Source organism: Phyllobates terribilis, unplaced genomic scaffold (genome assembly GCF_046119375.1).
Source record: "Phyllobates terribilis strain yellow unplaced genomic scaffold, ASM4611937v1 Scaffold_5__5_contigs__length_657084704, whole genome shotgun sequence".
NCBI lineage: Eukaryota > Metazoa > Chordata > Amphibia > Anura > Dendrobatidae > Phyllobates > Phyllobates terribilis.
In genome coordinates, this window is record NW_027362765.1 from 327,926,717 (window position 1) to 327,950,458 (window position 23,742).

The window sequence follows — 23,742 nt, forward strand, 5'->3', positions numbered from 1 at the left end:
CATGACTCACAATCCAGAAACGTCAGTGGCTGGATGAAAGATGCAAGAGTCTGTCTGGATCCCAGAAACTCACTCAGCTTTTATGCACACACACTGATTACAAGAAAACAGGTCACAGGTAAGGATTTTACTTTTAATAGCTATTCAAACTCATTTATGTCAAATTGTGTGCATTTTATCAGGCCAAAATCACCAGGGTATGTGAACTTTTGATCAAGATCATTTGGATGTTTTTGGTTGTCATTAAGATTTAAAAAGAGAAAACATAGTAGTTTGACAATAAATGGCTTTGCCCAACCAATAACCATGAGTAGAGAAAAAGTTTTTTTGTTATCATTCATATTCTCGGAAACAAGGCCAAGAAAGGAAAAATTCTGCCAGGGTATGTAATCTTTTGAGCACAACTGTATTATGTGTATAGTAAGCCAGGCAAACCATCCAGTGGTATTTATATGCTGTGTAACCTGTTAGGGATTGTATGTAAAATGTTACAATGCCTTGAAGGGGGATTCCCTTCTAGATCCTACTCCAATATGTGGTAGGTGTAATTATAATATTAGCAAATACCTCCAATTAGAAATGTAGTATAGTTCTTCTGATAACCTGTCACTTACCTCATGTGCAGGGCATTTCTTTAGCTTAGGTATCCATGGTTATGACCACTCATATAGTGACAGTTTGTAGCGAATCAGAAGAAGTATACTACATTTCTAATGGGAGATATTTGCTAATATTATTATTACACCTACTACATACTGAAATAGGATCTTGTAGATGGGAATACCTCTTAAAACATTCTCTGCGATTTTAATGTATATTGCAAAAGATGGTTCTGTAGAGTAGCAGAGGTCACATGTGCGGGGGGCCAGAGTGTATAAGCTTGGGCTCAAGTCTACATAATAACCAGTGACCACACCTTGTGGTTAGTTGGAGGTAGTTAGAGCAGTAAGACTATGCACACAGAGGGCCTGATTAATTATTGCTTTTGTGCCTTTTGTGTCTAGTTTTTAGTGGTTGTAACCTGTTTTTTTATTTGTGCTAAATTTTTCTTTTTTTTTTATCTTTTTTATATGTGTTAACTTGTTTTTTTTGTAAATTCCAAAATGTTGGCGTGTTTTTCTTTTATTTCCAGATGTTTGTGGACAAATCAATTTCAACTTTTTAAAAAGTCACAATTTTTTTTATAATCCATTATACTGGAGTAATTTTATGCACAACCAACAGTTTTTCATAAATTTTGCAACGTTTCAGTTAAACATACGACCTTTTGTTCTACGGTGAAAAACAAAAATAAAGAGCATTATGAAGAATTTGGCGCAAAAAATAAATATAGAAAAAATGGTAAACAAAAAGACAAAAAAACGCAAATCATGATTTTGTTCTTGAGGGTTTTTTTAGGCTTTCACAAATGATACGTTATGTAGTGGAAACCACGTCATGAAACTCTTCTTTTTTTAGGAAGTATTTAAAGCATTTTTTACAAGAGTTTTTGTTTTTGAAGCATTTTTGCAGCCTTTTGATTGTGTTTAGTTTGTAATAAATTCCATCAGAAAACGATTCAAAGATATGGCATGCAATTTTCTTTAATCTACCAAGCAGTTTTTTTAAAACCTGAAGTCGAAAAAAATGTACAAAAGACTGACATATATGACCAACAAAGTGGTTTTTTATTATAAATGAAAAGGAGGTGTCTTTTAAGCAGACACGCTCCAAAAAACTCCTAAAAAAAACCTCTATGCATATACTGAGTACTGAGACTGGAGGTTGATACAGAAGCAGAGACCAGCACTGGAGATACCCTGAGGACTGCTCTAGACAGCTGTTGGAAAAATCCATGTATTGAACAGTGACCCTAACAGTAATGAATGGTTATAGGACACTCCCTGATCACTGTTGTGATTGCTTACCAAGTGCAGATATGCCTGTAAAGTGACCTGCCAAGTAACGACCGAATTGGGGGTAGAAACCCTAATGCTACGTTCCCAAGATGAGCATTTGGTGAGTTTTTGATGTTTCAGATTTTCTGCACCTATTAAGTAAATTAGGTGACTTGTGCTTTTTTTCATTGCGTTTTTGAGTGCGTTTTTTTTACTACGTTTTTAACACTGCAGATGTGTCTCTTTTCGGCATGTCATATTTTAAAGGGGTTGTCCACTACTAGGACAACCCCTTCTTGATCAACATGTTTGGCCCCTATAAAGTAAAAAAGCTTACACTCACCTCCTGTGCCAGTGCCGTTCCAGCGGTGTCAGAATTCGCGTTCCCGGGGCTCTCGTGCGGTTGTTATGACACATGAGCCTGGTGCCGAATCACAGCGGATTCTGTAGAATTGAACATGATGAGGAAGTCCGGGATCAGCTGATCTATGACTTCCTCTTCATATTCCATTCGTAAGGAAGCAGGGCCAGTGACGCCAGCGCTGATAGGGTACCGGGCTCACGTGTCATTTCAACTGCACGAAAGCCCCCGGACTGCGAGTGCTGACACCGCTGGAACGGCGCTGGCACAAGAGGTGAGTATAGGCTTTTTTATTTTATCGAGGGTAAGTGTGAGGCATGAGTAGGGGTTGTCCAAGTAGTGGACAACTTCTTTAAATAAATGCCTAAAGAGAAACAATAGGTGGGTCATCTGCGCTGATGATGGAGATCCGAAATAATGGTCCAGGATACAAAGTAGACTTCATGCGGTTTTATTATCAACACATTTCAAAGTTCTCATCCTCAACGCGTTTGATAAAGACTTTGAAACTCATTGATAATAAAACCGCATCAAGTCTACTTTGTATCCTGGACCATCATTTCGGACCTCCATCAGATGACCCACAGATGACCCACCTATTGTTTCTCGTCTGGCATCTCCACGGTTTTTCAACCTGTGGAGCTGCAGCAGCTGACAAATTTAAGCTTGATCCTTGTGTGAGACAACTACACCAGGTGAGCAATTCCCTGGACCATACTGTCCTTTATCATAGGATCAGAACCAATTGTGCTTTTTGCGCCTTCGTTTTTTCCAATAAGTTTTAAATAAAGCTGCTTTGTCTTTGTAATTCCTGGTATTTGGCTTTGACAAAACTTTATTGATACAGCCATGTGTAGATTCCATGCATTGTTAGTGCATTTCCACAGCAGAAATGCACTAAAACACATATGTATTTTTTTGGGATCTAACGCAATTCTATGGGGATAATCAGCACATAACTCAGCATATCCGCATGAGAAATTGACATTTTGTGCATTTCAAACACACGCCGCTGGTCAGTTCACGCTGCGTAAAAAAACAACACAGTGGGCATGAGAGTTCTGGAAATCCCATACGCTTTGCTAGAACTGTAAGAAGCAGCAAAAATACATAGCGTCAAAAGTTCATCAAATACTCATCATGGAAAGAAAACCTTAAAGTCAATATCGACCCTTTAATGTTCCATGCACCATGAATTAGGACAAAAAAACAAAGCAGACACTCCATTTACAGACACGTGTTTTAATTATGATTGGTGCCCCTCCATTAGGTGGCGCTAGAGTTCTAGTCCCTTTCCTCTCTGAAGAGGATATTTGCATATCTCCCAGAGCAGCATTGTATGAACTATAAGTCTCCTTACACCTGCTTGGCACTCTCCACAAAGAGAAATATTCCCACTTATACCTCCCCTGTTAGAGGCCCCTCAATTAGACAAATCAGATCTCCTTCTTCGCACTGATGAAGGGCAAAGACCCATAAGCACGTCTGAAAAATTAAGTGTCTGGTTTGGCTTATCAAAAGTTATGTGGCAAGGTTTTATAAAGGGTCGATATTGACTTTTAGTATTGCTACCCCTAATAGGTGGCACTAGAGTTCAAGTCTGAAGAGGAGATATTTGCACTATTAAAGAGTGTGACTGTCAAGCTTGCGCCCTCACTGAGTAACTGCTACTTCAAATGCACCACACAAAATATTAACCCACATACAAAATGACCTCCAATCCATCTTTAATACAGCTCATATACCAACAATTAAAGGGAACCTGCCTGAATCAGGTGCAGCTGACTCGATTTCTGGCTGCATTATTACATGCAGGTATGTGTTACAGAGTGAAAAGCTGTTCAGCGACTTTGTGTCTGTGTATCTTCCTATGTACATGGTAACATCTAAATATTCCTTTTCTGTGACTTATAGAAAACCCTCTCCAGGTGGTTATCAGTCTCAGCAATAAAAAAAATGAGTGTACAGTATATTGTGCCATGCTTTCTACATGGGAAAAACTAGTAAACCTGCCCAAGAGATACTGAAGCACAATCTGTTATAGACACAAGTCAGTGTGAGCCTGATATTATTCATCCCTTTTAAATAATCTTAGTTCTGCTCGTTAATTCTAGAGCCTCACCCCAGACGTAAAAATATTTGGATTTCCACTTTCAAGCATTTCTTCCAGTTCATCATCTGTTGTATTTTTGCCAGCTGGAAAACAAGACATAATTATAATGATATTCCACTATACATACAGTACGTATACACTATACATTCAATTATTTCCAGAAATTCTGTACTTGCATTGACAGTGTTGCAGCAGAAAAGACATGACCACTATTTTAGATTATCTCATCCACATTTTAGTTATATGGTCATAATGCTATACAAGGTCACTGTGGAGAAGCTGCATCTCACAGGCTACTATATTCCATGATGGATTCATAAGATTGAGATATATATATATATATATATATATATATATATATATATATATATATATATATATATATATATATATATATATATATATATATATATATATATATATATATACACACTGCTCAAAAAAATAAAGGGAACACTCAAATAACACATCCTAGATCTGAATGAATGAAAAATTCTCATTGAATACTTTGTTCTGTAGAAAGTTGAATGTGCTGACAACAAAATCACACAAAAATCATCAATGGAAATCAAATATATTAATCAATGGAGGCCTGGATTTGGACTCACCCCCAAAATTAAAGTGGAAAAACACACTACAGGCTGATCCAACTTTGATGTAATGTCCTTAAAACAAGTCAAAATGAGTCTCAGTATTGTGTGTGGCCTCCACGTGCCTGTATGACCTCCCTACAACGCCTGGGCATGCTCCTGATGAGGTTGCGGATGGTCTCCTGTGGAATCTCCTCCAACATGGCACATCAATGCGAGCTGTGGCATGAAGGTTTGCTGTGTCTGTCAGCGTAGTGTACAGAGGCTGGAGGCTCTACCAGGAGACAGGCCCCTACACCAGGAGATGTGGAAGGGGCCGTAGGAGGGCAACAACCCAGCAGCAGGACCGCTACCCCCGCCTTTGTGCAAGGAGGAACAGGAGGAGCACTGCCAGAGCCCTGCAAAATGACCTCCAGCAGGCCACAAATGTGCATGTGTCTGCACAAACGGTTAGAAACCGACTCCATGAGGTTGGTATGAGGGCCCGACGTCCACAGATGGGGGTTGTGCTCACAGCCCACCACTGTGCAGGACGCTTGGCATTTGCCACAGAACACCATGATTGGCAAAGTCGCCACTGGCGCCCTGTCCTCTTCACAGATGAAAGCAGGTTCACACTAAGCACATGTGACAGAGTGCCTGCAACATCCTTCAGCATGACCGGTTTGGCAGTGGGTCAGTAATGGTGTGGGGTGGCATTTCTTTGGAGGGCCGCACAGCCCTCCATGTGCTCGCCAGCGGTAGCCTGACTGCCATTAGGTACCGAGATGAGATGCTCAGACCCCTTGTGAGACCATAAGCTGGTGCAGTTGGCCCTGGGTTCCTCCTAATGCAGGACAATGCCAGACCTCATGTGGCTGTAGTGTGTCAGCAGTTCCTGCAAGATGAAGGCATTGAAGCTATGGACTGGCCCGCCCGTTCCCCAGACTTGAATCTGATTGAGCACATCTGGGACATCATGTCTCGCTCCATCCACCAATGTCACGTTGCACCACAGACTGTCCCGGAGTTGGCGGATGCTTTAGTCCAGGTCTGGGAGGAGATCCCACAGGAGACCATCCGCAACCTCATCAGGAGCATTCCCAGGCGTTGTAGGGAGGTCATACAGGCACCTGGAGGCCACACACAATACTGAGCCTCATTTTAACTTGTTTTAAGGACATTACATCAAAGTTGGATCAGCCTGTAGTGTGTTTTTCCACTTTAATTTTGGCGGTGACTCCAAATCCACGCCTCCATTGGTTAATAAATTTGATTTCCATTGATGATTTTTGTGTGATTTTGTTGTCAGCACATTCAACTTTGTACAGAACAAAGTATTCAATGAGAATATTTCATTCATTCAGATCTAGGATGTGTTATTTGAGTGTTCCCTTTATTTTTTTGAGCAGTGTATATATAATAGGCAGATGTACCACCATGGCCTGCAGCGTCTCTGGACTTGTCTTCCATCAAACAAATCTGGGATGTCATTGGTCGGCAATTGCAAAGGCAGCTGTCAGCAGCGGATCTTGATTACTTCTGTGCCCAAGTACATTCAGAATGGCCTAACATCCCTCAGACGTCCATTAGTAACCTCACTGATAGCATACCAAGGTGTGTAAGTGCGTGTATATCTTTATGTGGTGCTTGGAGCTGAGAGCTGTTTATGATTGGGGAATGAAGAAGAGGTACATGCCCCAGTGCAAACTCTCTTAGACAATGAAAATTAACTCACTACGTGCCAAATACTTTGATTGCTAATATCTCTGCAACGGAGATGCGAAATAAAAAAAAAAGTGTTTTATTCTGCTCTGCAGTCACAATTACATTATGTGTCCAGCTCAACATGAAAAATTTGGTGAAAGGTCCAGTTTAATGAAATTGGCTGTATACTGGGGGGTCATTGTACTGCTGTAGAAAACATTTGGAGCCAATCAAACGCCTCCCTGATGTTATTCCATTATGGATATGTATTGCTGAGCATTAAAGACCAGGGGAGGAGTCCTGAGGAGATAATTTGCATATTCCCACTGCATTTTGGGGTAAGTGAAGAGTCTCCGCGAGCTCAAAGAACACTGGATTTTGGCTGTTGGAGCTGAAAAGAGGACATCGGTAAACCCGGGGAGGAGTCCTGAGGCATTTTGAAGCTTTTTTTTTAAGCTTTTTTCACTGTTTTCAGAACATTAACAATAAGAACATGGAAGAGTCCAGGAGCCATTTGGTGAGCTGCATATCCTGCTACATGTTCACAGACTTGCCAGTGGAAAAGCCAAACTTCACATGCCAGAAATGCAAGCTTGTGTCCCTGTTGGAGGAAAAGTTGCGAAATCTAGAAGAGAGGTTAACTACCTTGAAAATCATTAAGGAAGGTGAAGAGTTCTTAGACAGAGCAGAATTATCTCTTCATGATTCAGAAAGAGAAGAAATTCGAACTGCACCTGACGAAACAGAGGAATGGAAGCATGTGACCCACAGAAGCAGGAGGATCGAGAGGCAGTCAGCACCCATACTGCTCAGGAACCAGTACCAGGCTCTCACACAGGAGAACCATGAAGAAATACAGCAAAATAAGACTTTGCCAGCAATGAATAACCTTGTAAGCCCTCAGAATCCTCCTGGATGGAGAAAGAAGAATGTTGTGAAGAAAAAACGGAGAGTGGTGGTCATGGGGGATTCCCTGTTAAGAGGAACAGAGGCCGCTATCTGCAGACCAGACATAACCTCAAGAGAAATGTGCTGTCTTCCAGGAGCAAAAATTAAAGATGTGTCTGACAGGATATCAAGACTCTTCAGACCTACAGATCACTACCCATTCCTGCTAATACATGTGGGGACAAATGACACCGCAAGAAAGGACCTGGAAACCATCTGCAGTGACTTTGAAGACTTAGGCAAGAAAGTGAAAGAATTGGGAGCGCAGGTGGTCTTCTCATCCATCCTCCCAGTGGATGGCCATGGAACAATGAGGTGGAATAAGATTCTACAGGTGAACAACTGGCTACGTCGATGGTGCCGTCAACAAGGATTTGGATTTCTGGATCACGGAATGAATTACCTATACGATGGACTACTTGCTAGAGATGGGGTGCACCTTACGAAGACTGGAAAACATGTATTTGGAAGTCGCCTTGCTACACTCCTCAGAAGAGCTTTAAACTAGAACAATGTGGGAAGGGAAGCAAAAGGCCAGAAAAAGCCATACAGCTGACAAATACTATTGAGATCTCTGCTACTGGAAGTGGAAAGGAAGAACAAAGACAAAACAATTTAAATAATAAAAATATGGGAGGAAGAGAAACCAATCACAAACTAAAATGTTTTTATACAAATGCACAAAGCATGGGCAACAAACAAGGAGAATTGGAACTACTAATGCAGGAAAAGGAATATGATGTCATTGGAATCACTGAAACTTGGTGGGACGATACACATGATTGGAATAAAAGGCTAAAAGGATACAACTTATTTGCAAGAAACAGACTTGATAAACGAGGAGGAGGTGTTGCATTGTATGTTAGAAAAGCGTATATATGCACAGAGATTGAAGCTTCAGAGACTGGGAGTTCTGTGGAAACTGTTTGGGTAAGAATACAAGGAGAGAACAACGGAAAGGACACCATTGTAGGCATTTACTACAGGCCACCTGGGCAAGCTGAAGATATGGATGAACTCTTTATGTATCAAATGACCAAGTTCTCCAAAAAATATGACATAGTGGTCATGGGAGATTTCAACTATCCAGACATTTGTTGGGAATCTCTCTCAAGTAAAACTAACAGGTCAAGCAAATTCTTATCCTCTCTTGCTGACAACTTTATCTTCCAAAAGGTAGGGGAGAAAACAAGGGGATCTGCTACTTTGGATCTAATCCTTATAAACAGGGAGGAAATGGTTGAGGAGGTAAAGGTGGCTGGGTCCCTAGGAGGCAGCGATCATGCTATTATAGAATTTTGGATAACTAGAGGAGGAAGACATGTGAAGACTCAAACTTCAAGGTTAGATTTTAGAAAGGCAGATTTTAAGAGACTCAGAAAGAGAATAGGAGGGATCCAATGGCTGGATGTCCTTAAGGACAAAAATGTCCAGGAAGGATGGGAAATTTTTAAAAATGAGATTCTCAAAGCACAATCGTTAACAATCCCGAAAAGTAGGAAGAATGGGAAGCATTTAAGGAAACCAGGATGGATGAACACAGAACTTAAACACATGCTAAAAAGAAAGAAAGAAATGTTTATTAAATGGAAAGAGGGAGGCATATCTAAAGAAGATTATAATGCAGTCTGCAGATCCTGCAGGGCACGTATCAGGTTAGCTAAAGCTGACAATGAATTAAGGCTTGCAAGAGATGTCAAAAGCAATAAAAAAGGATTTTGGGGGTATGTCAAAAGTAAAAGAAAAGTCAAAGATGCTATAGGATTTTTACAGGATGAAAATGGAGAAATGGTAAGAGAGGATGTTGAGAAGGCCGAACTTTTTAATTCCTATTTTGCATCTGTTTTCTCTCAGAAAGAAAATGTAACATCAACTGATCTTCACTGTCCTTTTAAAGGAATAGAGGAATCCAAGTTATCTGTAAACAGAAAGATTGTGAGGGAATATTTAGCTAACATAAATGAGTTCAAGTCTCCAGGTCCAGATGAATTACACCCCAGAGTACTGAAGGAGATCGTAGAAGAAATTTTAGAACCACTCTCCATAATCTTTGAAAATTCTTGGAGAACAGGAGAAGTCCCAGAAGACTGGAGAAGAGCAAATGTTGTTCCTATCTTCAAAAAGGGGAAGAAGGTGGACCCAGGGAACTATAGGCCGATGAGTCTGACTTCTATACCAGGAAAGATCTTTGAACAAATTATTAAACAACATGTATGTAAGTACATGGATAAGAATGAAGTGATTAACCAGAGTCAGCATGGGTTTGTAACTAACAAGTCATGTCAGACTAACTTAATTTCCTTCTATGACAGAATCACTGACTGGGTGGATCAGGGAAATGCTGTAGATATAGTATATCTTGACTTCAGCAAAGCATTTGAGAAAGTATCTCACACCATCCTTATTGAAAAAATGACCAAGTATGCAATGGACCAGGCAACTGTTAGGTGGATTCATAACTGGCTTAGTGATCGGACTCAAAGGGTGGTTGTAAATGGCTTCACATCCAGCTGGATGAATGTCTCAAGTGGGGTACCACAGGGCTCCGTCCTGGGATCTGTATTGTTCAACATCTTTATCAATGATTTAGATGAAGGAATTGAGGGTAAACTGATTAAATTTGCTGATGACACAAAGCTAGGAGGGATAGCTAATACTAGAGAAGAGAGAGAGAGGATTCAAAAAGACCTAAATAAACTGGAGCAGTGGGCAGCAACCAACAGAATGGTTTTTAACAGGGAAAATGCAAAGTACTACATCTGGGCAATAAAAATGAAAAAAGCATATACAGAATGGGAGAAATAGAGCTAAGCAACAGTACATGTGAAAAAGACTTAGGTATACTAATAGATCATCGACTGAACATGAGTCAACAGTGTGATGCAGCAGCAAAAAAGGCAAATACAATTCTGGGATGTATTAACAGAAGCATACAGTCTAGATCACGTGAAGTCATTATCGGTGTTTACTCCTCTTTGGTCAGACCTCATCTGGAATACTGTGTACAGTTTTGGGCACCACATTTTAAAAAAGACATAGACAAACTGGAGCAAGTTCAGAGAAGAGCGACCAGAATGGTGACTGGTCTGCAAACCATGTCCTATGAGGAACGGTTGCAGGATTTGGGAATGTTTAGCTTGCAAAAAAGAAGACTGAGAGGAGACTTAATAGCTGTCTACAAATATGTCAAGGGCTGTCACATTGTAGAAGGATCATCTTTATTCTCATTTGCACAAGGAAAGACTAGAAGCAATGGGATGAAACTAAATGGGAGGAGACACAGATTAGATATTAGAAAAAACTTTTTGACAGTTAGGGTGATTAATGAGTGGAACAGGCTGCCACGAGAGGTGGTGAGTTCCCCTTCAATGGACGTCTTCAAACAGAGGCTGGACAGACATCTGTCTGAGATGATCTAGTGAATCCTGCTTTGAGCAGGGGGTTGGACCAGATGACCCAGGAGGACCCTTCCAACTCTACCATTCTATGAAAGACACCATTAATCCTGACCAGATCTCCAAACTTACACCTCCATCATTCTTCACGGTGGTTAGTTCTCCTTGGAACAATCTCCCTGCTGAGTTCCTTCAAAAACTGTGTATAAGTGTAGCTAGAGGAATTGATGCTGTTTTGAAGACCAAGGGCGGTCACACTAAATATCAAACTGATTTATATTTCCCTTTTGTTCACTCACTTTGCATTTTGTAAATTGATAAAAATAAACTAACATTTCTGTTTTTTAAATCATTCTTACTTTGTAACATTTTTCTACACCTGCCGATATACAGTATAAGCAATAAGCTCTACGTTCAGTATATTAGATACAAGTAAATCTGTAAGAGTTTATTACAGAATAAGTAGCCAAAACATATGGGCAACTCACTGATTTCCAGCTGTCTTTGGATCCGTCCTTTGCTTCGCTCCCTGAAATCAACCTGAGCTTCATTGTACTTTGTCATAACATCCACAAATTTCCGGGCAAGAACAGAATGCTGTAGAGAAGACAGGCAATCAAAGTTAAACAACTGACAGATGTGTGATGCCCAAAGGGCGTAATTATAGTGGTTCCAGGAGTTGCAGTCGTACCTGGTTCCTGGAGCCTAGTGGAACCCAAAAGGTCCGCTTGGCCCATATAAGTAGACCAATTCTATTAAACACATTGATAGTTGGGGCACTGATGGAGATTTTGCAAGTTATGCCACTGCAGATGATTCCTCAATGAACTGTCACTGGCTAATGCAGCAAAGTAGCAAAGATCCGGCAGTAAGCTATCCAATTTGGAGCCAAACAATTGCAATTCTTATAGGAAATTTTACAAATACCCTATTAGATATTATTGATTACATTTTCTGTATGCTCATCCAGAGTAAGGCAAGGGTAATTGGGCAGATTAAGGGCTCTTTCACACTTCAGTATTTACGTCACGTGTGGTGACAGTTTCCATACGTACCGGAGACACTGACACGTAGACCCATTCAAATGAAGGCAGATGTGCACATATCAGTGTATTTCCACGCACCGTGTGTCAGTGTGCTCCACACGCTGACATGTCCGTTTTTGGAAGACAGCATGGATCACATGGACCCATTCAAGTCAACGGGTCCGTGTAAACACGTACCGCACGCGGATGCCATCCTTGTGACACGTAACGGCGCTTGGAAATCAGTGTACAGTTAGCGCTGTTCCGAAGCGCCGGGTGCTGAATGCTGCCCTCATCATGGTCCACTGCCGGCGCTGCAATCAGCACCAGCAGGGACAATGACGAGAGTAGTAGTCTACTCCCAATGTCTCCACCTGTAAAAATAAGAATTAAATAAAAAAACTTATACTCACCTGTCCTAAGTGTCCCCCGCTGTAATCTTTGCGACTGATCGCAATGAGGAGCTGGGTAGAATGACCGCTCCGGCGAGCGACCCCCGGAACAGCGCTCAGTTAGTGACAGGACACCGCTCATGAGATCAGCGCAGCTCTGCAGCCCGCTCACTGCAGGAGTCATTCTCCCCAGCAACTGAGTGTGAGCAGTCACATGGATTACAGCGGTGGACACTTAGGACAAGTGAGTATAAGGATTTTTTATTTTACTCTTATTTTCACAGTAGGACACTGCGGGAGCAGACTACTACTACCCTCATCATTGTCCCTGCTGGTGCTGATCACATAACATTAACAGAAATAAACACTTGAAATAGATCACTCTGTTTGTAATTACTCTATATAATATATGAGTTTCACTTTTTGTATTGAAGAACTGAAATAAATTAACTTTTTGATGATATTCTAATTTAGTGAGATGCACCTGTACATAGACTGGGTTCTCCTTTCATGCATTATAAATGCTTGCTTAGTGGCTGATTATAGATGTTATGATCTGCTACAAGAAGTAAGGAAAGATAGGAAAGCTGCCCCTACGATAGGACTAAGCTGATTCCCTACGATGCAGCGGGCAACCTGTTCCTTGTGAACAGACCCACCTTAATCCTCGGCTAGTCTGAACGCAGACCTATAGATATAAGGAAGGGGTCCCTAAAAGTACTAAGGACTGGGACAAAATTGGACACCTCCTAGCAGAAGTTGTAGCGGAGCAAAAAGACAAACAGACAAAAATACTTAGAGGTCAAATGACCAAGCAAACTATAGAGATAGGTACAAAGCACCTGGCTAGATTAAGAGTCAAAGTAACACTGAAGTCCAGCAAAGCCAGAAGGGCGGAGCTGGAATAAATAGGCCGCAGGTCACGTGACCACAAATAGAAAAAAACTAACAGGAGGGTTCTAACAATAGAAGACAGACGTGCTTGTTTGCAATGTGACTGCACCACAGTACAGACTCGCAGGACCAAGCACGCTCTGACTGCACAGCTGAGGCCATGGCACCACTATCAGTATTTGGTCAGTATTCGGTCAGTATTTTTTCTCAGGAGTGGGAGCCAAAACCCTCCCTAGGAGGAAATGTAGGAAAAGAGAACTAAAAACTATTAAGGGCATTAATGACACCTTCTGGCAGGATATTTTTAATCTAGCTGAGGCTCCTGAATGGCAACTTGTCATTACTGTGACTCCCAGAAGTTGATCAGCTGGCCACCCCTGCTATATAGTCGTATTGTATGTCTATTTCTAAGGAACCTACATAGGAACATTTTATAGACAGTGCTAGATTTAGGGATGTAATGTGGGTGACGTAGACAACTCTGCCTTTGTCTGATCAATACACGTCCTGGTTTATACCACAATAACCTGATTATAGTTAAAGGCGTTTTCCCACGAACAAAAGTTGATTTTAATCAATAGATTTTGGAGTAATGATAACTTCCACAATTGGATGTGTTTAAATAAAATGTTCCTGTGCTGAGATAATCTTATAAAATGTGCCTCTGCTGTGTACTGTGTAATGGCTGTGTCTGACTGTACAGGGACATGGTCTGATCATATCACAGCTCCTGGGCAGGGGAGGACGCAAAAGAATATACAGACAGAACAGCAGGGGATCACAGATGATTCTTTTTGTGAGGTAAAGCATTTCCCTGCCTGTTTTAAACAATGTTTAAATGTCAAAGAAAGAATCAGCTGTGATCTCCTGATGTAATGTCTTTTTTACTCTCCCCCTCCCCCCTACCCAGGAGCTGTGGTATGATCAGACCATGTTCCTGTATGGTCAGACACAACCATTACTCAGTACAAACCAGGGGCACATTTATAAGATTATCTCAGCACAGGAACATTTTATTTAAACACATCCAATTGTGGAACTTATTATTATTCCAAGATCTGTTGATTAAAATTAACTTTTGTTCGGGACAACACCTTTAAACTATACTGAATAAGACCACGATCCAGAATCATTCTTTATGTGCCATACCTGCGATTTCCGTATTCGAAGGTCGGCAGAGGACTGTATGGAGTCCTGTTCTATGGACTGTTCCATTGCTGGAAAGAGAAGATAAGAGCTTAGATTAGGCTGAAGTTCTAAAGAGGAGAACAATATATCCATCTACCTCCAATCAGTTAAGCTACATGTCATTGAGAGAACACAACAGATTAATGACTACCATACATTGCAGAGGAGGTGACATTGGCTAGCCTATAATGGTAATTGGACACACAAAGCACTCACACTTTAAACGTGACCTGACGCTGTTTGCAGCTTTCTTGATCTCTACTGTCAAGTTCTCCAATTCATCCTTCGTTTCTTCAAGAGGAAGAAAATATCAAGTTATAAATATCAAGGTGGACGTATTAGGACAGTATCAAAAAAGACATCTAGAAATCCAAAACTGACCCTCAGGTTTCTGTCTCAGATTTGTCAATAAATGTTGCATCACTTTTTTTTGTCCAGTGCAGAATTTAAGTCTTTGGGCGCAGGCAGACGGCCGTATAACACAGACAACGGAAGCATCGCAATGCTCGGACTTGCCGTCTGCTCTCCTGGCCTGAGCGTGGCAGCTGCATAGAAATACCTGCAGTCATGCTCGGGTCAGGAGAGCCAACGGCCAGTCTGTACATTGTGATGCGATCGTCGTCCATGTAATACGACCATATGACTGCGCCCTTTGGTGGAAAAATCTCCATCATGTGAACTACAGTCCAGATTTCCATTGAAAGCAATAGGAGGTAGTTTTCACAGATTTTATCCCAGAATATAACTAAGTCTTCCCCAACTAGTAAAGTGTCAGAGGTCAAGTTTTTGATCATTGAATGAGCAAGAGTCACCTAATCTGCAGACTCTACAGTCCTATATATAAGGGTATTACACACTCTGTTCAGGTAGCGGAGCTGAGAGGATCACACTGTGCAGTCTCTTCGTCTCATTAACACTCTCAGAGATCTTCTCGATGTTCTGCCGGGTCTCCTCAATCTAAAAATAGTGAACGTAGAGAACATGGGAGATTTAGTGTGAACAATAGGAAAAAATGTAACCAGGAAAATGACAGTAGATTATAAAGTCCTATATAAACCATTATATACGAGGACATACTGTGTAAGCATAAGCACAGAGTGTGTCTCACCTGAGCAAAGAAATCGTCCATAAAGGCGGCATTGTCGATGGAGATGTCAACTTCATCTGTGTCGTCTGTGTCTTGAGTCTACAATGCAAAAAACTGCAGTGTTACAGACATGCCCAGCACTTTCCAGGTAATGACAAGGGTAAAAGGACAAGAGCTATATGTGCCATAGGGAACGTGTATGTCATGTGGACGGTGAGCCAGACAGATTTGTGATAGATAGTATACAGTCATGGCCAAAAGTTTTGAGAATGACACCAAAATTATATTTTCACATGATCTGCTGGTCTCTGGTTTTTATTAGTGTTTGTCTGATGTTTATATCACATACAGAAATATAATTGCAATCATATTATGAGTACCAATAGGTTATATTGACAGTTAGAATGAGTTAATGCAGCAAGTCCATATTTGCAGTGTTGCCCCTTCTTCTTCAAGACCTCTGTAATTCTCCCTGGCATGCTCTCAATCAACTTTTGGACCAAATCCTGACTGATCGCAGTCCATTCTTGCATAATCAATGCTTGCATTTTGCCAGAATTTGTTGGTTTTTGTTTGTCCACCCGTCTCTTGATGATTGACCACAAGTTCTCAATGGGATTAAGATCTGGGGAGTTTCCAGGCCATGGACCCAAAATCTCTATGTTTTGTTCCATGAGCCATTTAGTTATCACCTTTGCTTTATGGCAAGGTGCTTCATCATGCTGGAAAAGGCATTGTTGGGCGCCAAACTGCTCTTGGACGGTTGGGAGAAGTTGCTCTTGGAGGACATTCTGGTACCATTCTTTATTCATGGCTGTGTTTTTAGGCAAGACTGTGAGTGAGCCGATTCCCTTGGCTGAGAAGCAACCCCACACATGAATGGTTTCAGGATGCTTTACAGTTGGCATGAGACAAGACTGGTGGTAGCGCTCACCTTTTCTTCTCCGAATAAGCTGTTTTCCAGATGTCCCAAACAATCGAAAAGGGGATTCATCAGAGAAAATGACTTTGCCCCAGTCCTCAGCAGTCCACTCCCTGTACCTTTTGCAGAATATCAGTCGGTCCCTGATGTTTTTTCTGGAGAGAAGTGGCTTCTTTGCTGCCCTCCTTGAAACCAGCGCTTGCTCAAAGAGTCTCCGCCTCACAGTGCGTGCAGAAGCACTCACACCAGCCTGCTGCCATTCCTGAGCAAGCTCGGCACTGCTGGTAGTCCGATCCCACAGCTGAAACAGTTTTAAGATACGGTCCTGGCGCTTGCTGGTCTTTCTTGGGCGCCCTGGAGCCTTTTTGACAACAATGGAAGCTCTCTCCTTGAAGTTCTTGATGATGCGATAGATTGTTGACTGAGGTGCAATCTTTGTAGCTGCGATACTCTTCCCTGTTAGGCCATTTTTGTGCAGTGCAATGATTGCTGCACGTGTTTCTTTAGAGATAACCATGGTTAACTGAAGAGAAACAATGATACCAAGGTACCAGCCTCCTTTTAAAGTGTCCAGTGATGTCATTCTTACTTAATCATGACTGATTGATCCATTAACACAGGTGTGGGTGTTGATGAGGACAGGGCTGGCGATCAATCACTAAAACGATGTTAGCTGCTCCTTTTAAGGCAGGACTGCAATGATGTTGAAATGTGTTTTGGGGGTTAAAGTTCATTTTCTGGGCAAATATTGACTTTGCAAGTACAGTAATTGTTGTTAAGCTGATCACTCTTTGACATTCAGGAGTATATGCAAAATGCCATTACAAAAAATGAAGCAGTAAACTTTGGAAAAATTACTATTTGTCTCATTCTCAATACTTTTGGCCATGACTGTAGATAGAGAGATGTTCTCCCCGTGTTTGTGTGGGTTTCCTCCGGGTTCTCCTGTTTCCACCCACACTCCAAAGTCATACTGATAGGGAATCTAGATTGTGAGTCCCAATGGGGACAGTGCCCATAATGCCTGTAAAGTGCTGTGGAATTAATGGTGTTATATAAGTGAGTAATATAAATAAACAAAACTCAGCACTCCGTCTAGAAGCAAAAAAGTGGAGTTTTGTTTATTCACCCATAGGGTTATAGGATCGTTTTGGCTTCGCAGAAAGGAAGGCTCAGTATTGTGTTTGGAGCTAAAACATTGCTATAACACTGCGGGGCCGATTCATTAAACTTTTACCCCAGAAAAAGTCATAAAAACTTGGAAGTGTCACAAAAAATTGGCGCAATGCAGAATTGCACAGAAAATGTTGCATCTTTTTCTGTTTTGTATAGCAGAAATGCTACTTCATTCTCTGTGTACCACCTACCGTTTTATTTTTTTAGATAGATAGATGATAGATGGATGGATGGATATATGGATAGATAGTCAGATGATAGATATATATGGGATAGATATATATAAGATAGATAGGTGTGAAATAGATATTGGATTTACAGCCAGCATTAGGGGTATATGATCAGTGTAGGACGCATCAGCAAATCTTGGTGGAAGGGACATGATTATGTCACTTAATGTATCACCTCTGTTGGTTACCGACAATTGGTGATGATAACTTGTGCTCCACGGTTTCTATATGAAGTAACCTCAGTCCTGTGATGTGTCCAGCCCAGTCACAAGCAGTCGTTCCATGACTCATGGCAGGAGTCTCGTGATCAGGGTAAATCTCCTCGTCATCCTGACGGGTTCTGACAGTGTCAGATGTGTGGTGTTACTCTAACTAGTAGCCAGTTCCTGACTGCTCCCCAGCCTTGCAGGTTGTAGTTCATTAGAAGCCTCTGCTTTGGGCCAGATGGTCAGTGGATAATCCCCCTAATACCTATAACACGTTATTAAGGTTTTTACTGTTTGGCGGGGGAAGGGATAGCGTTGGAGCTTTAAACAAAGACAGGGAACCTACATGATATAAAGAGACAAAGCTAATCATGGTATCACTCAAAATCTATGACTACAGTCTAATAAAGGGGCACGAAATGCCAGTATAGATAAATTCGCAAGTAGCGGAAGGAATGACCATGAGGATACATTTAACTTTTATCCAACAAGCAATGCAATGTAGAGCAAACAAGCCCTCCTTGCCACGCAAGCCCTCCAATCCAAGGATATGATGATCCACTCCCACTCTTATATTTACTGGTCCAACTCTACTACAGACAATGTCATATGTACAAGTTCCAGAAAAAAAGACAACCTGAATGAAAAATATCAAATAATTTTAGATTTTATGAAAATTATTATTTTTCTAGTGCCAAAGCTGACATGTTGCAAAGTACAACTTCCACTCTATTTTATCGTCATTACTTGGAGTTCTGCATTGCCGGATCCAGCAGAGGAAAATGGAGAGGATCAGGGCAGTGCCATCCAGGTAATATGCTCCGAGACATATCTACATTTCAGTCTCCTAGTAAATACGATTTTGACGATAGGTGATCACTGTTCATTATTCAGTTTTGTCTGTGGAGTTATAAATTAAGAACATCACCTAACCTGTCATTTTCAGTCCTACCAGGATCGATTATCTGTTAATTATCCTTTATGTGGAGCACACTAATGATCTTCGAAATCTTCAATCACGATCAATGTTGTATGCAAATGATTACGAACAGTTCATTGTTTAAGACACATAGAAATGCTATGCACGGGTCATGAAGAAGAACCCAAAAAACTCAAGGCATGCATAGAATTTCCATAAGGAACTCATTTTCCTGGCACTACTCACAGCATCAGTAACATTATGAGACCTTCATGAAGTAACCTTGATCATGCTTATATACAGTACTTCTCTACAAATTCAAAGAAAGTACAGACAGATGGACATTGTAACAAGCAGAAAGAGGTTCCTGGGAGCCAGTGCACTATATTGGGGAAAAGTTTAAATATAGGATGTGAAGCAGTCAGAGCTGAGGTATTAGTGCGCTCCCCAAGTGAATAATGTGTGTACATCACTGAAGTCAGAGCATCAAATTGTTTCACAGGACCTGGTCCATTGGCCGCATCAGTACTTTGTGGCAGCTGGATGGGAGTCCTGAGAACTGCCTAATACCTCCTTGTTCTTCTTTTGATTAGCCGGATTGGCACAATATCATTGCTGCGGTGTGATGCACATGTGATGTTGCGCCTGCCTGGCTAATCAAAAGAAGAAATGAGGATTTCATCAGGTAAGAGGTGGTTCTCACCACTCCCATACAAGACTGATGGACTAGGTCCTGTGAATCAATTCTCACCAACTCCAGTGGTGACAATAGACATCCTCGCGTGGTAGAGCTGAAAAGAGACATCTCAGAATAAGAGAAGAGCAAGTGGGGGACTCTTTGCTCAACCACAAGATAGCATACTCTGCAGCAACTTCAAGGTGGTTGGGATTAAGTGTTTTGTGGCTGGGATTATTTGTTGTTCTCTGAGAAATCTTACTGGACAGAACAGGAAGAGGAAATACAAGCCATGAAGGCCAAGCCCTGGCAGAAGAACCTGGCAGCATTGAGAGGACACCTGGTGTACTGAGGACACGACAGAAAGACTGTATTGCACCAACAGATAATGCTAATTAATCCAGCTCCAGAAATGCTGGAAATCCAGTTACATTTGTTATTAGAGACTTATAGGTATATAGGTTTTCCCAATTTCTGGTAGTTACCAGAGACAGATATATAGTTCTATTCTGAGACGTTTTGGCTATTGCTAAGCGACTGTGCCCAACTGTCACCAGTTGCAATATTACCGTGCTGGGTTTTCCTGAAATGCAACCATTGCACATGTATTTTTAAAGTGCTAGAAATTCACTAAAGAAAGAGTTATTTACAACCAAGCGTTCTGAGTTTGCTTAATTGACCTGTCCAATATTTTTTTACTTTGACGTAGTAAATTCTACAAATAGAGCATATCGGAATGTAAAACTTACATCATGTCTATTCTGTGTATTCTAAGTCAGCGCTGGGTGCAGCACTGTGTCTCTAGGTGGCCACACATTATACTGACACTGTAATACGTGACTGAAATAAAAAAAGCTTGATATTGCCCATTTTTCTTGTTATTTGGAATCCAATAATCTGACATCAAACTGAGTAAGGCTATGTGCTTGTGGCATCTTTCTCAGGCCATGGCCCCACTATCAGTATTTTTTCTCACGAGTGGGAGCCAAAATCAGGAGTGGGTGATAAATGCAGAATTGGTGACTTGTTTCTATTAAACAACCCCCGAGAAAAAATACTGCCCGAATACTGACCAAATACTGATAGTGGGGCTGTGGCCTCAGGCTCAGAATCCACCTGAAAAATGCCACAAAAGTGGCCCATAAAATGTACGTAATACACAGCAATGTCAAACGACATGTTCTGTCTTTTGGCACGTATTGAACCACTTCTGGGCTCAGAAACCCTGAAGTGGTTAAAAGAAGTGACATGCCCTTTCTTCCTAGCAGAAGCTGCCAGCTCTTTATATTAAATAATACAGAGTAAAAGATGATGGCGGTGGAGCTAGCAAATCCGATAATGAAGCCGCGTCAGGAAAAAGCCCTCTGGTGTTTTCTTGAAGCTGCTTCGCCTGGAATACTTGGCTGGTGCGTCACCATGTACAAGACACCATGTGCACTTAGCCTTAAAGTGCTTTTTACACATTGAGTTTTTTACCACTTTTTTACCACCAAAAATGCAATAGCAAGATATTAGCCTGAAGTTGATGAGCTAGGAAATATAGAATACACTATTCGGGAGTAAGTTTATGTGCAAACGATGCAGAAATGCTCCGGATTTTTTCTGAGCGTTTCTGCATCTCCCTGGCAGGAAAAAAACACATGCGGATTGTACATGCGGATTGTACATGCGGATTGTACATGCGGATTGTACATGCGGATTGTACATGCTTTTTCCTGCCAGGGACATGCGGATGTGAAGCGTTCTTCACTTTCATTTCCGCATGCGGGTTGACAAGCGCTTCCCAAGCGATTTTAGCATCACTTGGAAAGTGCTTGTCAACTTCACACTATATAAATCCATGCAACCGGCATGGATTTATATAGTGTGTGAATGTCAAAAAATAAAAAATAAATATATACTTTACCCTCTGATGGCCTGCTTCGCTCGGTCCCGGCTACCGGCAGTGAAGACTGAAGGAACTGCTGACGTCAGCGTCACGTGACCCGTCACATGACTCTGACGTCAGCGAAGGTCCTTCTTCATTCAACCAAGAAGTGCGGGGAATCAAGCAGGAGCGCTGAGCGGGCCGTCAGAAGGTGAGTATATATATATTTTTTTTATTTTATTCTTTTTTTTTTAATGGTACCTGGGTCTGGATGAGAGTCCTCTCATCCACACCCGGGTACCATCCGCACATTAGACCGCATGAAAAGTGCATCAACATATACAGTGATGCGGATTCCATGCGGTCTAATGCAAGTCAATGGCGCTAAAAAAGCAGCGTTTCTGCAAAATTAATTGACATGCTGCGGATTTTTGAGCGCAGCGTTTACGCTACGGAAAAATCCGCATCATGGGCACAGCACATGCGGATTTCAATTGGGGAACATTGCTGCCCTTCTACCATGCGTTTTTCATGCGTTTCCGCGGCGTTTACGCAACTGCAAAAACGCTGCGGAAACGCATTAAAAACGCATCGTGTGAACTCAGCCTTAGGCTGTGTGCCCACGTAGCATTTTTCAAGCGTATATGCTGCGGAATTTCCGCAGCGTAAACGCTTGAAAAACGCATGTAGATCCGCACCCCATGGTCCCCAATGGGATTCCGCAAGTTCTATGCACATGCTGCGGATTTTTCCGCAGCGTTTATGCCGCGTTCAAAAATCCGCAGCATGTCATTTAATTTTGCGTTTCCGCAAGCGGAATTGCCTTTATCCAATGCATAAAAAACGCAAGGCAATTCCGCATGTGGAAAACGCGTGATAAACGCGCGAAAAATGCGCGATAAACGCGTGCGGAATTCCGCATGTGTTTTTCCGGGAGAGGACTTGCATTTATGCAGCAGAAATTTTCTGCTTCATAAATGCAACGTGGGCACATAGCCTTACAGAAACAGCATGCGCTTAGCCTAAGGGTTAGTGCCCACGCAGCAGATTTGATGCAGAGCGTTTTTGCCTCTCTCTGGCAGAAAAAAACGCATGCAGATTTACATGCGTTTTTTCTGCCAGAGAGAAGCGTTTTTTCAGCGTTTTTACATGCGTTTTCGCATGCGTTTTTTCAAGCACTTTTCCAAGCGATTTTAGCATCACTTGGAAAAGTGCTTGACAAGTTGGTCACATTATATAAATCCATGCAACCGGCATGGATTTATAGTAATGTGCCCAACTTAGATGCTTTAAATGCTGCATCTATAGTAAAAAAAAGAATTAAAAAGTTAAAAATAAAAAAAACCTGTATACTCACCTCTCTGGTCTCCTCCCAGCGGCGATCCTCTCTCCTTGGCGTCCCGCGGTGTTCTTGCAGGACCTGCGGTGACATCATTTAGTCAGCTGATGGTCATGCGACCATCACCTGACCGCTGACGTCAGTGGTCGCGTGACCATCAGCTGATAAAATGACGTCACCGCAGGTCCTGCAAGAACACCGCGGGACGCAGAAGAGAGAGGAACCCGGCCGGGAGAAGACCGGAGAGGTGAGTATAGAGTTTTTTTTTATTGTTATCTTTTTTATTTCTTTTTTTCACCGCGTGGTAGCCAGGATGAAGAGCAGTTGTAGTCTCCTCTTCATCCTGGGTACCACACGCACCGCGATTACGCCCCAAATTCGCGGCCATTGAATTTAATTGAAACACAGCAAATCCACATATACCAAACGGGTTTGCTGCGTTTCAATGTTTCTCAATGGCCGCGAATTTGCGGCGTAATCGCGGTAGAAATGGTCATGCTGTGTTTTGCAAACCAATGCAAATTCCGCGCGCTAATTAGCGCATCATGTGCACAGCACATCCGAATTCACATTGCTTTGCATGGCAGACGGTTTTACAAGCGCTTTCGCGGCCGTAAAAACGCTACAAGAACGCTATGTGGGCACATGGCCAAACTCAGCTGTGAACGTAGCTCAACCTCTAGTGGGTTTTTTCTATTTATTTTTTGGGTTTTAAAGTTTATGCACCATTCACTGTGCACAGCATACATAGCATTTTATCTTTATTCTGTATGTAATTATGGTGATACCAATCTTATAAAGTTTTTTAATATTATTACTACTTTTGCACAAGAAAAATACTTTTTTCTAAT

At 41.7% G+C, this 23,742-nt stretch overlaps 1 protein-coding gene across 1 annotated transcript in view; it reads right to left on the bottom strand.

Moving 5' to 3' along the window:
* The window catches only part of STX3 (syntaxin 3), a 115,438-nt gene that overhangs the window by 27,163 nt on the left and 64,533 nt on the right, over positions 1–23,742 (bottom strand). Inside the window, exons 2-7 of the mRNA XM_073684595.1 lie at positions 15,578–15,655; positions 15,327–15,426; positions 14,686–14,760; positions 14,431–14,498; positions 11,459–11,567; positions 4,361–4,434 (exon numbers count right to left, since the gene is read on the bottom strand). Coding sequence (XP_073540696.1) covers positions 4,361–4,434; positions 11,459–11,567; positions 14,431–14,498; positions 14,686–14,760; positions 15,327–15,426; positions 15,578–15,655 — 504 coding nt within the window. The remainder of the gene's footprint in view (positions 1–4,360; positions 4,435–11,458; positions 11,568–14,430; positions 14,499–14,685; positions 14,761–15,326; positions 15,427–15,577; positions 15,656–23,742) is intronic.